Raw genomic sequence first — 15,768 nt, forward strand, 5'->3', positions numbered from 1 at the left:
TTCAGGGCTTGGGCCTTTTTCTTTAGGGCCTCTAGGGGACGTAGTGGGACTGAGGGTCAGAATGAAAGGGGCAGGCTATTTTCTCCTTGGCTTGGCAAGAGCCACTCTGCCCTCTTCCTCAGATCCATGAAGTTTTTCACACCCGGCTTTTAGTTCGCATCTCCTCCGGAATGGAAGGTGTGCTTTCACATATCGGTCAAATTTACCCTGAAATCCCTGCGAGCTATCAGGGAGCACTTCACACACAATTCAGGTTTTTCGTTGCACTTTAGAATGTAGCCTGATTTATATCCAGGGTAAAAAACAATCCACTTTTTGTGTCGGTTTTTTGGAGCAACTTCAAACTCACAGTAAAGCCTCGCAGAAAACCAGCAGTAAAGCCTGCTGTGTGGGAAAGCTCCACCAGTCTGCATTCCGGAGGCATCAGGCATAGCCAGGCTCTTCTCCCCCCCGCTGGCCAGGTGCCATCCTTACAAGCCACCAGCAGGCTCCATCCCCTCTCAGCGGCCACCTCCCACCCTACCCATCTCCCCCTCCTCCCCGCCAGAGTTCTCCCATCTCCACCTCCCACCCGAAAAAGCAGAGATGTTTCAGGCAGAGGCAGGAGGCTCAAGTGTGAAACGGAATTTAATTGAGTTGAGGGTTTGTCGGTTGGTTGATTTTCTCTGGGTGGTTGTTTTATTCCCCCCATTACTTGTTGCTGTTGCTCAGCTGAGGGTGAAACTTCTGGAAGTTGAAGCAGAAGTGATGGGAGAGCAAGATGGGGAAAGGGTGATGAGGGAGCCATGTGAGTGAACATCTAGAGGGCAATGGGAGGGAGAGCAGTCTGAGCAGGGTGCTGACCGCAACAACACGCCCACAATGCACTGACCCACAACACCCCACAAAGCATGGCACAATGACCCAGTGTATCGCAGCAGTACAGCTCGCTCTTGTGTTTCAGAAAAACACAAGCCAACACAGCTTTCAGATCGGATGCAACCTAATCTTAGACTCAGGTATGGCATATCACACACACACACACACACACACACACACACACAACTAAAAAGCATTCTTGGAGGCTGGCAGGGATAGGCAACAAAACACGCACAAAACACTCAAGCATTCACCCACACCAAGCAATTAGCGATTGACAATACGAAGCAGCGCACAGGTTTAACACAAACTCATACCAAAGAGCAAAACCCAGTTCCAGGCAGTCCAAGTGGCAACAACACAAAAACAGTCTGGCATGAAGAAGCAAACACAGCTGGCACTCCAAAGCGCCACCTTCAAGCATGTGCATACTTGCCACACCTCCTGGCAAACAGGCTGACACCACTCGACACTTGGGCAAAATGAGGACTCAAGCAGGCCCAGAGAGCAGACACTGCGCGACACACGCAAAGCGGGCTTGCAGCACTGCACCGGGACAGGGAGCGGGAGGCTTCATTCTTGAGATTTCTTGGGGGAGCTCCAGTGAGGGGGGCCTGAACTCGCAGGGACTGAGGAGGAGAGGCTGGGTGGCCGGAGCAGGAACGAGGGAGAAAGGACCGGGAGGCTGGAGGGCGTGGTCTAAGGGGCACTCAGAGTCTGTGCATTGGGAATCAGCAGGCAAGCCAGAGTGGGCTGGAGCAAGATTTATAGGACGCTCGGGTTACGGAAGTTGTGCCCAGCAAAGCGAGCTTCGTCACCAAGCTCCTCCTCAATCCTGTGAAGACAGACATAGAGAGTCAGTTTCGCTCGCATCATGGGCTTTGGTTTCCTCAGTGGACACAGCCCATAAAAGGTCAACTCCTTCTAAAACTTAAGCGTGAACGTTAACGGCTTAAGGCTCACTGATCTCTCGACTGAGACTCAGTGAACGCTGCCACAGCACAGTGGCTACGATTTGGGGAGTCTCTGGTTCCGATCTTGCCTCTACCATCCAGTCACTAGGTGGCCTGAAGCAAGCCCCTACTCTCTTGGTTCCAGCTGCAGCGTGGGGATAATAGTGGCCTTCCTTACAGGATTGTGGTCGGCATCACTAGGCCAATGTGTGTCAAGTGTTTTGCTAAGCATAGATGTGTTGTGATGTACGTGAAGTATTATTTCATTGAGACAAGTGCATTTGCATCGAGTGGTATTAATCTAGATCAGGGCTGCTCAACTTTGATGCTCTAGCTGTTCTTGGACTACAACTCCCATCATCCCCAGCCACAGTGGTCAATTGTCAGGGGTGATGGGATTTGTAGTCCAACAGCAGCAGCCCTGGTCTAAATAAACCCTTTCTTTATTCCACTGTAGAGCCAAAAACATGAAAATGTGCTCTTCAGGGGCTCTCTGCTTTGCCTGGAATCCATGGAGGTCACCAAAAAAATCTAAAGTGCTCAAATTTTCATGTTCAGGGCATGGAAAACAAAAACCTTTTATGGACAGCTTTGGGAAAGTCACGTCTGGAGGCTACAGTTTGTTTGTCTTCTGCTGTCCTAGATGGAGTAGGCCACCGGTGTCCCTGTATAAACAGAGAAGGTGCCCCAGCATGCCCTATGACACAACAAGATGGGGAGTCCAAAGGGCCTTTCTCGGCTTCTATCAAGTCATGTCATGGGATCCTGGGCATAGGGGGTGCCCTCTGAATTGTGCACCTGAATAGGTGAGCCAGCCCTGGGCTACGCTGAGCTCTTCAGTGGTGACTGGCTTTAGAAGCAGAAGGAAGAGGTCGTCTGTCCTGTGCAGTGGCCAGTTCCAGAGAGAATGACCCCAGTTGCGGGGTATATTTTGGTATTTCTCCCAGCTTCCCTTGCATTCTTACCTCATTAGCTGGTTATATTTTGCCAGTCGCTCAGACCTGCATGGAGCTCCAGTCTTTATCTGTAAAAGTCAACATCAATGTAATAATAATTTATGGGAAGTCACCACAAGTGTGGTGCAGAAATATAATGGGCACACAGTATGCTAACTGAACAAAAGAGGCCTCTTTTATCATGGTGATTCCCTTTATTGAGCAGGGGGAGAGCTACTGGCCCTATCCGTCCCCAGCACAGCATCCTTCCAGTGGCTGTTGCTGGTGTCTATCTTTGCATTCCTTTTAGATTGTGAGCCCTTTGGGGACATAGAGCCATTCTATCCCATCTATCTATCTATGTAAACCGCTTTGGGAACTGTTGTTGAAAAGCAGTCTATAAATGTCCATCGTATTCATACACAGTTTGCTTTTTTGGCTACATGGCAAGGGCTGGCTTATCGGCTTTCAACACTTGAGGCAAAGGCAATGTGCCACCCCGCCCCTATCGTCAGTCCTGCCCCACCCCGACCACTCGCCAACCGTGCCCCCTTGCCCGGAGCTAGTGCTGATGCCGTTCCACCTCCTTCACTGCCCTGACACTGTCCCTCTTCCCCCTGCACCAGCCTCAGTTTCTGGGCATGCTCTGCCCTGCCCGGCTATCTATCTATCTATCTATCTATCTATCTATCTATCTATCTATCTATCTATCTATCAAATTTATACCCAGCCCAAACTTGCGTCTCTGGGCAGCCAGTATGAGGTGGTTACCTTTTGGGGCAGGGGAAGGAAACTAGCTTCAGTGCAAAGAGGCAAGCAGGCGCTAAAAAAATGACTGCGGGTGTTTTCAACCTGTTGACTACAACTCCCACCAGCCCGTCACAGTGGTCGAAAGCCACTGGGGCTGGGGGCGATGCGAGTTCTAGTCCATAATTTGAGGACCCAAGGTTGGGACCCCCTGCATTGATTGGTCTGGGAGAAAGGAGCTTTCCGCAATGGGGCAGCTGCTAATCAGTGACTCCCCATCGGAGTGGGGTGGAAAGCTGGGTTTCCTGCCACTCTCAGTGTTACCATTTGCCGATCCAGCTGGGAACTGCAGTGTCCCACTAGCCTCTCCTCACTGCCATTCCTTCTCCAGCATCAGCTGTCTATCACTGAAGAGGTATCAGGAGGGAGGGAGGGAGGGAGAGTGCAGGCTGGAGGGCAGAGTGTGCCTGGAAGCTGAGGCTGGCACAGGGGGAAGATGGGGTGGGTGGGCTGGTGAAGGGAGTGGGACAGTGTAAGCACTGCCTCCAGGGAAGGGGGCAGGGGGGAGGAAGGGGTGGTGGCAGCAGGCAGATGGGTGGTGGCCGCAGTGGGGTATCCATACTTGCCATGCCGTGGTACACTCACGGCCTGAGGTCACCACCTCACCTTGCCTCACCTTGGGGAAGCCAACCCTGTAGGTGGCTCTGAATGTGCCAGCAGCTGATTGGGGGGTATGCCATGGCATAGGTCCACGGGAGGGTCAGCTAAATGAATATCCCCACAGTTTGGCAAAGAAAATGTGAGCGGTGAGCATCTCTCTCCTAACCTGTTACAGCGAAACAAACTAACTGGCTGGAAATAAACTGGGACATGATCCACTGTGAAATAGATGATGCATGTGGAAAAGGTGCTTATGAGAACCAGGAGACATTAGCTGCCTCAATGGCTGGTTGCAGGCCCACAAAGCTCTGCAGGAGAAAAGCAGATGTTCCTGGGCAGGGTGTGGTTGTGTCAGAATCAACTGCAATTCCAGCCGGGAGCCTCCTCGTCTGTGCCCCACTGCCCCTTGTGGTGGAGGAAGAGTGGGAAAGTATTGCTCTGTCAGGCCTCAGCATGGCTCCACCCCCTCAGGCAGATGCCAGCCCGTAAGCTCCTCCTGATAAGGCCTGGCTATAAATACCTCCTGGTCTGGCTTGGGTTCTTGCCTAGGCGAGACAGCCAGATTCTGGCCCTACTTGTGCGGCTTCCTAGTTTGCTGCAGTTGTCCCAGTCTGTCTATAGCCCAGTGCTCATGTGGCAGGGACACAAGAACAACCGCACTATGCATGTACAGACCCCCTTTTGTTGGGAGCGGGGAAAGGTGGCAATGGAGAATGGCCAGCTCTGAGCCAAAGAAATATGGGCGGCAGTTGTTGCCAGAGGGAGAGAGCGCCCAGAGGCTGAATGTTGATTTGAGGGCTCCCCCTTCTTTCTCTTCTCAATTGGGGTGTGCCGATGGTCAATATAGGTTGTAGAATGCGCTCCCCATGGATTGTCTTCCTTGATGGCCTTCAGGCGAGCCTTTTTTATCTTTTTGGCCTGGCTTTTAATGATATCTAGTTTTAATTGTAATTTTAATCTGACTTTGGGCTGGTCATGTATCTCTCAGCCTAACCTAGCTCACAGGGTTGTTGTGAGGATAAAAATAACTATGTTCTGAGCTCCTTACAGGAAGAGTGGGATATACATGTAATCAATCAATAAATAAACACATGATGAATGAATGAATGAATGAATGAATGTGTTTTTTATGTTAGTGCAAACCGCCTTGAGCTATTTTAGGAAGGGAGGTATATAAATTGAATGAATGAATGAATGAATGAATGAATGAATGGAGATTGATCGATCGATCGGTAGATAGATAGATGATGTGGCCATATGTGAGGCCTGGGGTAGCTGCCCCCATTGCCCCCCTCAAAAGAGCCTACCTCTCCCCCATGCATGCCTCTCCCCCAGCTCACAAAACCTGGGATGAAATTTCACATGTGGGACCTGATCCATCCATTGCATACTTCCCATTATAGTCTGCAGCCTATCACAGAACTATCCCTGCCAATTTTCTTCTAGAATTTAATTATATTTCCCACCCCCAACCCACTTTTTTGTGGGGGGGGGATCTGGTTGTTAGCCTTTTACACACACTCCACTTATATCTATGCCACCCTGATGCCTTCCGGCCATGGGAACTAAGTCTGCTTTGGCTGTAGAAGGAAATGCTGCCTCTGTAATGGCACTGTTTTGGCCTGCACTTCTGTCTTTCCCCAAGAGGGCACCCAAGGCATGGATCTCCACTCAACCCAGAACCTACCTGTCCAGTACAGAGTCCCACCACCAGGTCAGCAATGAAGGTGTCTTCAGTCTCTCCCGATCGGTGGCTCACCATCACCCCCCAGCCATTCTCCTGGGCCAGTTTACAACTGTCGGGACATAAAACCAACTCAGTGGGTCTGCCTGCCAACAGGCCACGAGTCCTTTGGACTGTGCCTGAGCACTGAACAGCCCATGAGCTTTTCGGAGAATGAAGTGCACAGGGAGAACTCACGCTTGGATGGCTTCGGTGACGGATCCAATCTGGTTGACCTTGAGCAGGAGACAGTTGCAGGCCTTGTCCTCCACAGCTCGCTCAATGCGCTTGGGGTTGGTCACTGTCAGGTCATCCCCCACAATCTGAATCCCCACATTCGCTGTGAACTTGGACCAGGCTTCCCAGTCATCCTGATCAAAGGGATCCTCGATCGATACCACTGCAGAGGCAGAGGGATGAGAGAATTACAGCACTCACACGGGGCAGCCCCCAATCTGCAAACCAGGGGTGGCGTTAGGGGGTGGTCCATGGGGCACAGGCCCTGAATGAATTGCTCAGAGCCCCAGATCACTCCAGCCCCATCTTGCATGACTTCTTCCAGAAACCAAGTGCAGCAGTGGAGGCACCTGCACAGAGCATAGGAAAGAGAGCTCCTAGCCTCACCTAGCTCTCTGATAGGTTCTAATGTTATAATAGAGACCTTAAAGAACATACATAATTATTCTTGGGGTGTGTGTGTGTATGATTGACTTTAATTATTGCGGGGGGGGGGGGCGGTGGGCCAGGCCCTGGATCTTGCTGCAAATAGCAGTACACCAAAGATTTGGCACTCTAGAACTGGGGCAAAGTGGGCTCACCTGGGTAGTCCCGGACAAAGCTTTGGTAGAGGTCTCCTAGTTCATCAGCAGAGATGTAGCGGCTGGGGTCATCAGGGGATTTGAAATCCAAGTCGTATTTGCCATCTCTGTAGAATTCTGAGGCTGCCACATCCATGCCGATGACGATCTTGTCAGTGTAGCCAGCTTTCTCTATGGCTTCCTTGAGGAGTTCCAAAGCTGAGGGGTAGGGAGGAAGACGAATTGTGATTCACAAGTGTCTAGCATATTTGAAAATGCCTCTTGAGAATGTGAAGCACCCCCTGGAGCAGAGATGCCAAAAGAACAAAAACGGGGGAGGGATGGACACTCTGAGGCTACTCTGGTGGATCAGGCGAAATCGGGCTAGGAGAGCCTAGCCCAATTTCGCCTGACCGTGTGAGCCACCGGGCTCGCAGGCAAGCCCGGTGGCTCCCAGGCGGCGCGCAGGGCATACTGGAGAGACCCCCAAGCCGGGAGGCTGCTTTTAAGCCTCCCAGCCGGGGGGGGTCTACTCATGAGTAGCCACAGTGCTGAGCCACGCTGCAGCTACTCAAGATTTTGAAAACTGGGTTTGAGGAGTACCTGCTCCACAAACCTGGTTAAGGGGGAGGGGTAGTTAGGCGGGTTAACTGCCTGGAAGCCACTGGGCTCGCCTGCGAGCCCGGTGGCTCACACAGGCGAAATTGGGCTAGGCTCTCCTAGCCCGATTTCGCCTGATCGTCAGAATAGCCTCATTCTATTATACTTAGCAGGGAGAGAGCAACTGTCCTTATTCAATTCAACACTCTAAGGCTCTACACACAATCCGTGTGCAGAGCCAAAAGGGGTTCTGCAGGGAGAGAGGGCTTGACCCGCTCTCCCCGCAGATGATCATGCACCACTCCTCTGGCGGGGGGATCGCCTGCCCAGACAAGCGGTGGCTTCGCTCCGGTGCTCCCGTGCCTGGCCATGGCACGCCTGGCAGCTCCAGGGGTCAGGTGAAGGGAAGCGCTGCCATGCGAGGGCATGGGCTGTGGAGCCATCGGGCTTGCCCACGAGCCTGGTGGTTCTCACAATCAAGCAAAATTGGGCTCAGGGAGCCCTGCCCGGTTTTGCTCGCTCATAAGAATCGCCTCAAAGTCTCTCCATTGGCTGTTGCTGGTGTCTCCCTTCTGTCTCTTTTTAGATGTTGGCCCTTTGGAACAAGGAACCATTTTTAAATTTTATTTCTTTCTATTCGCACGCTCTCACGTGCTCTTGCTCTCTCTTAGAGAAAGAGAGAGAGAGATTGTTGTTAACAGCAGCACTTAATTTATTTCAGAAAACTAACCATGGTGATGTGTTATGGCTGCTTAGATTCTGGATTTCGGCAATATTTTCCCTCATTGTCAGTATGTGAATTCAAGTGATTTGTTACATGTATAGATTTCGCACATGCCGTTTTCTTTTTCATTATATTTTTATTAAGGATTTTAAGAGAATACAAGCATAGCTGAAACAAAAAAAACCCTACACACAATTAAAATGGAGGATATTAGAAGAGTTGCTATAGCTCACTCCAGAATGGCATTTATAATTTTCTGATTTATAGTTTTCTCACTTTGTGTTTCATGAATTCATAATTTTCTGTTGTTTTCATTTCTAACCCCTCTGCCAGCTATATACCCATACTTTTGCTATTTGTTGTTTGTGCATTCCATATTAGGGGATTTGGCTCTTTCTTGAGTGTGTTTCACATGTAACAAATAAGTGGCATTTCTGTTGGCCCTATTCATAGGATGACTTGGCTTTCAGATTAAATGACTGTAGTGCACTCTTTGGGGGGCTGCCCTGGAAAATGATACAGAAACCTATACAGACTTGAGTGCTCAGCGATTGAGAAGAATTGTGAACATATTTCACCAATTTTAAAACAACTTCACGGGCTGCCAGTTATTTTCTAGTTGTTGGTTTTAAAGCATTTAGTGAAGTCAGAACTGTATGATAACAAATGTGAAATGGAGGGTTGCCAGATTTATGCAAATAAGGAAGGGAGGTGTCAGGTAAAGGGGGTGGTAAATAAAATGGTTTGCATGGAATGCATGCATTTTTATATCGGGGAGACAGGTAGACCCTTGATAAAAAGATACAAGGAACATCTAGCAGACATAAAACATAAAGACATCACAAAACCGTGGGCAGGGCATGTTAAACAACACCCAGGCAGAGTAGTGAATACTAGGATATTCACCTTGGCTGTGGAGGCAAATGTGAGGAAGCGGAAAAATCAGGGAAGCTATGTACATAGAACAGCTGCGTCCCACAATAAATGTAAAAGAAGAAATGAGGGAAGCGATGAAATTCATTGGCTGTTAAGTGAGGGTATGATTTTTTTTACTCTTTCCCTCCCATTATTACTCTCCCTTCCTATTACGTGAGGGTGGGAATTTTTACACTCTCTCTCTCTCTCTGTTTATAAGGCATTTGAGGTTTTGTAACAGGACTGGTTGACACTGTATCAGTTTTGCTGTCATGATATTGAGTGATTGTATTTAAGAGCATGTTTCAGCCACCACTGTAAAGCACTGGAATGTTTGCTACTTTTAACATTTGTTTTCTGTTTGATTTTACTTGCAAATTAAGGTCTGGGTGGGGGCAGAGCTTGTGTCCCTTTGGAAGATGCCTATTTCATCACTTATACCATCTTATTCAAAGGTTTTAAACTTTAAAATCCTAAATGGCCTGACCTAGATGATCTCAGGAAGTGTCTTTAGCCCCTCTGAACTTCGTGATCAACCAAACTACTCTAAATTATACCCTATTTGGATGTCAGGATATCATCTGTGAGGAGCAGGGCCTTCTTAGCAGTGACCCCAGAGCTCCAGAAAGCTCATCCTCAAGAGGTTTGCTTAGAAGTGAAAATACTCCTATTGTGCCAAACTTTGGGAGCTGGATCAATCTTATTTCTGCTGCTGAATACTTTTTCTTTCTTTCTTTAAACGTTTGCCTTATGGTGATTTTATTTCTTATATGGAGTACAGTATTTCTTTTTTGGTACTTTAAAAAACTCAATATTTAGTTTCCCTGTCCTTGCCCCTGCCCCTACCCCAAATTGAATGGGCAGATGATTATGATCCTGGAAGAGGCAATTAGGCCAACATTAGCAAAACAGAGGAAGGTAAAAACTGCCCATAGATGTAAGTTTTGGGTGGTATATAAATGCGCAAGATAAAATAAAATAAATAAAAAGATCTCCAGATCAACCTCTGAATAAGTGGAGAATTTAGGTGTTTAGAAACCCTAAGCAAAAGAGTTGAAGAATATTTTGTTTTGTGGGATTATATAGGTAAGAAAGGGATGCTCCTTGAAAGCTATAGGAAGAGGAACGATACCCACTCTGTTCTTTTTCTTACCTTCACTGTTCTCCAAGATGTTAGGGGCAAAGCCTCCTTCATCTCCCACATTGGTGGCATCTTTGCCATACTTGTCCTTGATGACACTCTTGAGATTGTGATAGACCTCAGCACCAATGCGCATGGCATCCCGGAAGCTCTCAGCCCCAACAGGCAGGATCATAAACTCCTGCATAGCCAGCTTGTTTCCTGCATGGGATCCCCCATTGATCACGTTGAAGGCCTGGAAGAGTTCAGCAAGAAACAGGGGTGAGGCAACAATGCAGCTTGGAGCACACCTACATGACAAACTTAAAATGTTACGAAACTGGTTTAATTGTCTCATTCCCCTCAAATATCCTAGAAATGGAGGCTTTGCAAGGGTGCTGAGAATCCAGGCCATCCCTAGCCTTTGCACAGAAGCAAAATGCCAAGTTCCCTTTTGTTGGCAGCCATGTAGTTAAGCAGGTCTGAAACTGGTTTAAATTTGGAGCATGAACATATAGTTGTGAGTGAGATAGACACCGTGCATTGTGGCGGACACCCCCTCTGTTTTGCTGCTGGAGAATTCAGTTCTCTTCTACACTCATTCAGTTTCCTTTCACCCCCTTGTGCTCTCTTTGCAAAACCGGGAGTGGTAAATACTTACAGGTACTGGCAGAATCAGATCTGAATTTCCAGCCAGGTCAGCAATGTGCCGATAGAGGGGGACATCTTTCTCTGCAGCAGCCGCTTTGCATACAGCCAGAGAAACACCCAGGATGGCATTGGCTCCAAACTTGGCTGTGGACATTTCAAAATTAGAAAGAGCAAGCAAGCAAGCACGTAGTAACACAAGCAGGACAGACAGGCCCCTGCCCTGAGGATCTTGCAATCACCCTGCCCCCACAAACGTCTGCTACTAGTCTAGACCTTCAGGCTTCTGCCAGTGCCTTTTAATCTAGCCACAAGGGCGGGGCGCCCCTTCCAGGCAGCCACATTGGATGTGAGTGTGGGGTGCAGGGGGTGGCATGTACTGGCCCTCTGCCACTACCTCATCATCCCCGGCCACCACTCTCCTTCTTTGCCCAGCTAGGGTATGCTGCCCATTTGCCCCTTCTTCTTGCCCTGCTGGGATACAGCTCTTCTCTCCCCTCCGCCCTCCCCAGGAACGCCCCTGCCACCACTGCCTGGCGGCATAGTCTGAGAGTGCTCACACAGGCTGCCACCACCTCAGCAGCATGGCTGCGGCTGTCGAGCACCCAACCGGAGACAGCAGGCATTCTAGGTTGGCTTTTGCCTCCAGCAGCCATATGCCTTGACCCCCTGCCCCCCCACCCCACATGAATCTCTCCCTTGCTCTTCTAACACAAGAGTCCTCTGCCTTCTACAGTGCTTCCATTTCACATAGGAAACTGCCATATACTGAGTCAGACCATTGGTCTATCTAGCTCAGTATTGTCTTCACAGACAGGCAGTGGCTTCTCCAAGGTTGCAGGCAGGAATCTCTCTCAGCCTTATCTTGGAGATGCCAGGGAGGGAACTTGAAACCTTCTGCACTTCCCAGAGTGGCTCCATCCACTATGGGGAATATCTTGCAGTGCTCACACATCAAGTCTCCCATTCAGATGCAACCAGGGTGGACCCTGCTTAGCTATGGGGACAAGTCATGCTTGCTACCACAAGACCAGCTCTCCTCTCCTTTCCCTATGAACAGAGAGAGTAGAACAGAGAGAGTAGAATTTCCCTATGAACAGAGAGAGTAGAATTACATTTGTTTTCTGTCCCGTCCAGTTCCAGCATGAGGTTGTCGATCTTCTCTTGCTCCACAACAGAGATGCCCTGTGGAAAGAAGTCCCTCTTAAACAGGGGAAGTCTGTGTAAAACAACAGCGTGATGTTGGAAAGAATTTGCTTTCTTTCTAAGCTAAGCAATTGTGTGCACATGTCCATCCTTTGAAGTTTGTCAGGAGAGTTGAATAAGCATAGTTTATCCTTGGTTTCCTAACAAGAGGCAGATGCTGGCTGACAGCTCCCATAATGCCTGGTGATTGGCCACTGTGGCTGGGGACTATGGGAGTTGTAGTCCAAAAACAGCTGGCGGGCCTGAGCTGAGTAGGCCTGCAATAGAGCTTTCATTGCCCATGGTGAATGTCCATATGTGAATATTAGCTTCTTCGGTCCTGCTGTCCTCTCTGGACAAACAGGTTTTGCAGTGTTCCCATAACCTGCACAACCTGTCTCAACAGAAATAATAATAAGACAAAAGACATGAGTGGGCACACCACAGGCAGTGACCCTCTGAACAGATGACCCTCTGGGCCATAGCAAGCTTGGAGTGGGCCCAGAGACAAGATTTTAAAATGGCCCCCAAACACCTATGTGCCACAATAGAACCTCATCCTAAATTTTTAAAAAGTCTTTGTAAATTGTGGATGATGCAAGTCATTTGATGGTACTAGAGAAAGACATGTTGTTCTGGTAGCTCCAGGTCTTAACACTCACATCAATTTTGGAGGATGAATACAACTGAAGGAAGCCCGGGCGGGTGCGCAGCAGGGGAGTCGGTCATGTGACTTGCCTCTGGGGCCTCCCCCAAGGTAGTGGGCCCCCAGACAACTGTCTCCCCTTGCCCTATTATAGTTACGCCCCTGGTCAGGCCTACACCTGCCACAGCCAAGTCCACAGGCCCTGATGCTCTTGCCCAGGGGGGCTACAAACTCCTCCTGCCTCTGCTAATTGTTGCACCCATGCTCCAGTGTACTGCCCTTGTGTTTCTGAAGAACTTTTGTCTATATCAGGTGTTCCCAACCTGGGTTCCTCCAGATGTGGCTGAATTACAACTTCCAGCACCCTTAGCAACAATCAATCAATAAATTGTAGCTGGGGATGCTGGGAGTTGTGGTTCAGCAACATCTGGAGGCACCTAGATGGGGAACCCCTGGTCTCTATAACTGGTCTCTAGAATGGCTTCTCCACTGGAAAATGTATTCTTCAGTCCTTTGATGATGCACCACACACACACACACACACAGTGCCTCAATATCTAGAAAATAAAGTAGGGTTCAATAAAGGCATAGAGAAAGAGAGACAGAAGCGAGAGAGCACAAGTAGAGGTCAGTTAGGAAATGCAGAACAAAGGGGGTTCCTTACAGCGCTCACGAGAGCAGGGGCGATAGTGCTGTTGATGTGGTCCACCGCCTGCAGGACCCCTACAGAAGGAAAAAGACACAAGAGAGTGTCAGGCTGAGGAAGAAAGAGATAGAGGCAGAGAAAGGCACATGCGAGCATCAACTCTTCCCTCTCACTCCAAGCTAAAAACTGAGGCTAGCAGAATCTCACAGAGTTGCCAGTCCCAAAACTGGCCACACACACATACAGGCACACACATACTCGGATTCCACTGGAATCATTGCTTGCAGTTCAGTAAGCAGAAGCTGGCATACTCCTACCTTTTCCAAGGAATCGGGATTTGTCGTCATCACGTAACTCTAGAGCCTCATAGATGCCAGTGGAAGCACCACTGGGAACAGCTGCCCGGAACATTCCTGAGGAGGAGTGAAATCCAGGGGTGGGAAAGTCAAGGGAAGGAACAATTGAAATCACCTAAGCCCAGGACCCTTCCCTGGATATTCAGCTGACATTTTAAAAAGTAAGTCACTAGCCCTTTTACTTATAGGGGCTATTCTCACGAGCAGCAAAAATCGGGCTAGGAGAGCCTAGCCTGATTTTTGCCGCTTGTGTAAACCACCGGGCTCGCAGGCTTACAAGCGGCTAGCCCGCTTTTGTAGCCCTCCCTTAAGCCCAGGTTTGCGGAGCGTGTGCTCCGCAAACCCGGGCTTCCCGATCATGAGTAGCCGTGGCGCGGCTCTGCGGCTACTCATGAGTAGACCCCCTGAGGGGAGGCGAAAAGCCGCCTTCCGGCTCCGGGGGTCTCCCCAGTATGCCCTGCACACTCACGCAGGGCATACTGGAGCTTCCGGGGGCTCCGTCACGGAGCCAGCAATCGTGTGGGCGGCCAATCTGGCCACCCAGGGCTCCCTCCCTGCTTGTGTGCGGGGAGAGCGGGCATAGCCTACTCTCTGCACGCACCCTCCAAAACCGGGTCTCACTGATCATGACGCCCGGCTCACAGTGTTTTAAGGGGAAATGTGCAGGCAGCATACTACCCAAGCACTCCTTAAAAAGTAGATTTGCTCCCACTTTCCAGTGTTAATGGTCAGTGAGTGCAACAGCACCAGGACGACTGACAGGCACTAGGCATGCCTTACCATTATAAGTATTATCATTTAATTTAATTAATAATTTAAACAATTTTATACATAGCAAGCTAACTGTATTCAAGGTTTTGCTTAAAATGTGCCTAAAAATCCCTTCATAATATATATTTGGGGCCACTAAAACAAAAGCTTCTGACTTCAGGGTACTGCTCAATTTTTGCAATTCCTGTGAAGAAGGAAGAAGACATAATTTAGTAGTAATTATAGTAATAACCTATTGCCAGCCAAGGGCCTTCTCCTGCTCTGGTCCCTACCAGCGTTAGCAGCATGGGACCCAGCTCCAAGGACCAGATGTGCTGAAATGACATCAGCTTTCTATAAAGAACTTCATTGCAGATCAAAGCCCATTTACTACAAAATATTGTTTCCAACAGTGGCCAGCCAGATGTCTCTGGGAAACTTACAAGATGGGCATGCAGGAAACAGCTCTTCCTTGTTGTCTGTCCCCAGCATAAGGTTTACATTGTCTGTGGCTATCTTTCCCCTCTTCTAAGATCATAAATATTCATGCTTATATTTATTCTTCTAGAGCAGGCCTGCTCAACTTCGGCCCTCCTGCAGATGTTGGCCTACAACTCCCATAATCCTTGGCTATTGGCCCCTGTGGCTGGGGCTTATGGGAGTTGTAGTCCAAAAACAGCTGGGGGGGGCTAAGTTGAGCAGGCCTGTTCTAGAGCTTTGGTTTTACCTCTACCTTCTCCCTCCTTATCTTCTCCTCCTATTGGCTGGCATCCTGACTTAGCATCAGTATGCTGGGAAGATGCTTTTGTGCTGTAGAAGGCTTCCAGAGTACCACAGTGTGGAAAGCACGGGGCGGGGGGTGATTTTTGTTGATATTTGCTTCCCTTGGAGGTGCCTTACACTACCCAAGAATATGGCCCTGAGGGCTGCATGACTCTCAGGGACATATTTTTGGGTGGTGCAGGGCACTTGCAGGAAAGCAGAGATGGATAAAAATCACTCCACACCCTGCACACTACAGGCGCACCCTTCCAGTGCGCTGACGCTGGCTTAGTCAGGATGTTAGCCATTGTTTCTTCAATTGCTTTACCTTCCAAACCTATTTTCTCTTTCTTTATCTCTATTTATGATTCAGAGCTAAACCTATTACTTGCTCCACACATGTAGCCCACTCTAATTTCTTGAAGTCTCTTTCTTTTCTTGTACGTGTATTTCTTTCTTCTTTCTGTTTTTATCTATCTTCTCCCTTATTTCTTTCATCATTCAAGTGGATTTATTCTTCTATTTATCCTTTAAAAGTCTTCTCAAAGCTATTATGATCTTGTTATCATTGTATTTCTCAACTTTATTTTCTTTCCAAAATATTAAAGCTTTTGGTACTTCCTCATTGCCTTTTCCTTTCTTTCTGTGAATTCACTTTTTGATCATTTCCAATCTGGTTTTGTGCCCATCACTCTGCTTAATCTGCTCTAGCCTATATATATATATATAATGATTTCTTAATT

General features: G+C 48.7%; 1 protein-coding gene across 1 annotated transcript in view; it reads right to left on the reverse strand.

The window, feature by feature from the left end:
• Positions 1-609: 609 nt before the first annotated feature.
• The window catches only part of ENO2 (enolase 2), a 28,232-nt gene continuing 13,073 nt past the window's right edge, over positions 610-15,768 (reverse strand). The window contains exons 3-12 of the mRNA XM_053290808.1: positions 13,475-13,570; positions 13,176-13,234; positions 11,796-11,865; positions 10,694-10,827; positions 10,066-10,288; positions 6,695-6,892; positions 6,075-6,276; positions 5,841-5,949; positions 2,777-2,835; positions 610-1,693 (exon numbers count right to left, since the gene is read on the reverse strand). Of these exons, the coding sequence (XP_053146783.1) occupies positions 1,624-1,693; positions 2,777-2,835; positions 5,841-5,949; positions 6,075-6,276; positions 6,695-6,892; positions 10,066-10,288; positions 10,694-10,827; positions 11,796-11,865; positions 13,176-13,234; positions 13,475-13,570 (1,220 nt within the window). The 3' untranslated portion in view covers positions 610-1,623. The remainder of the gene's footprint in view (positions 1,694-2,776; positions 2,836-5,840; positions 5,950-6,074; positions 6,277-6,694; positions 6,893-10,065; positions 10,289-10,693; positions 10,828-11,795; positions 11,866-13,175; positions 13,235-13,474; positions 13,571-15,768) is intronic.

The sequence above is a fragment of the Hemicordylus capensis genome, chromosome 2 (genome assembly GCF_027244095.1).
Source record: "Hemicordylus capensis ecotype Gifberg chromosome 2, rHemCap1.1.pri, whole genome shotgun sequence".
NCBI lineage: Eukaryota > Metazoa > Chordata > Lepidosauria > Squamata > Cordylidae > Hemicordylus > Hemicordylus capensis.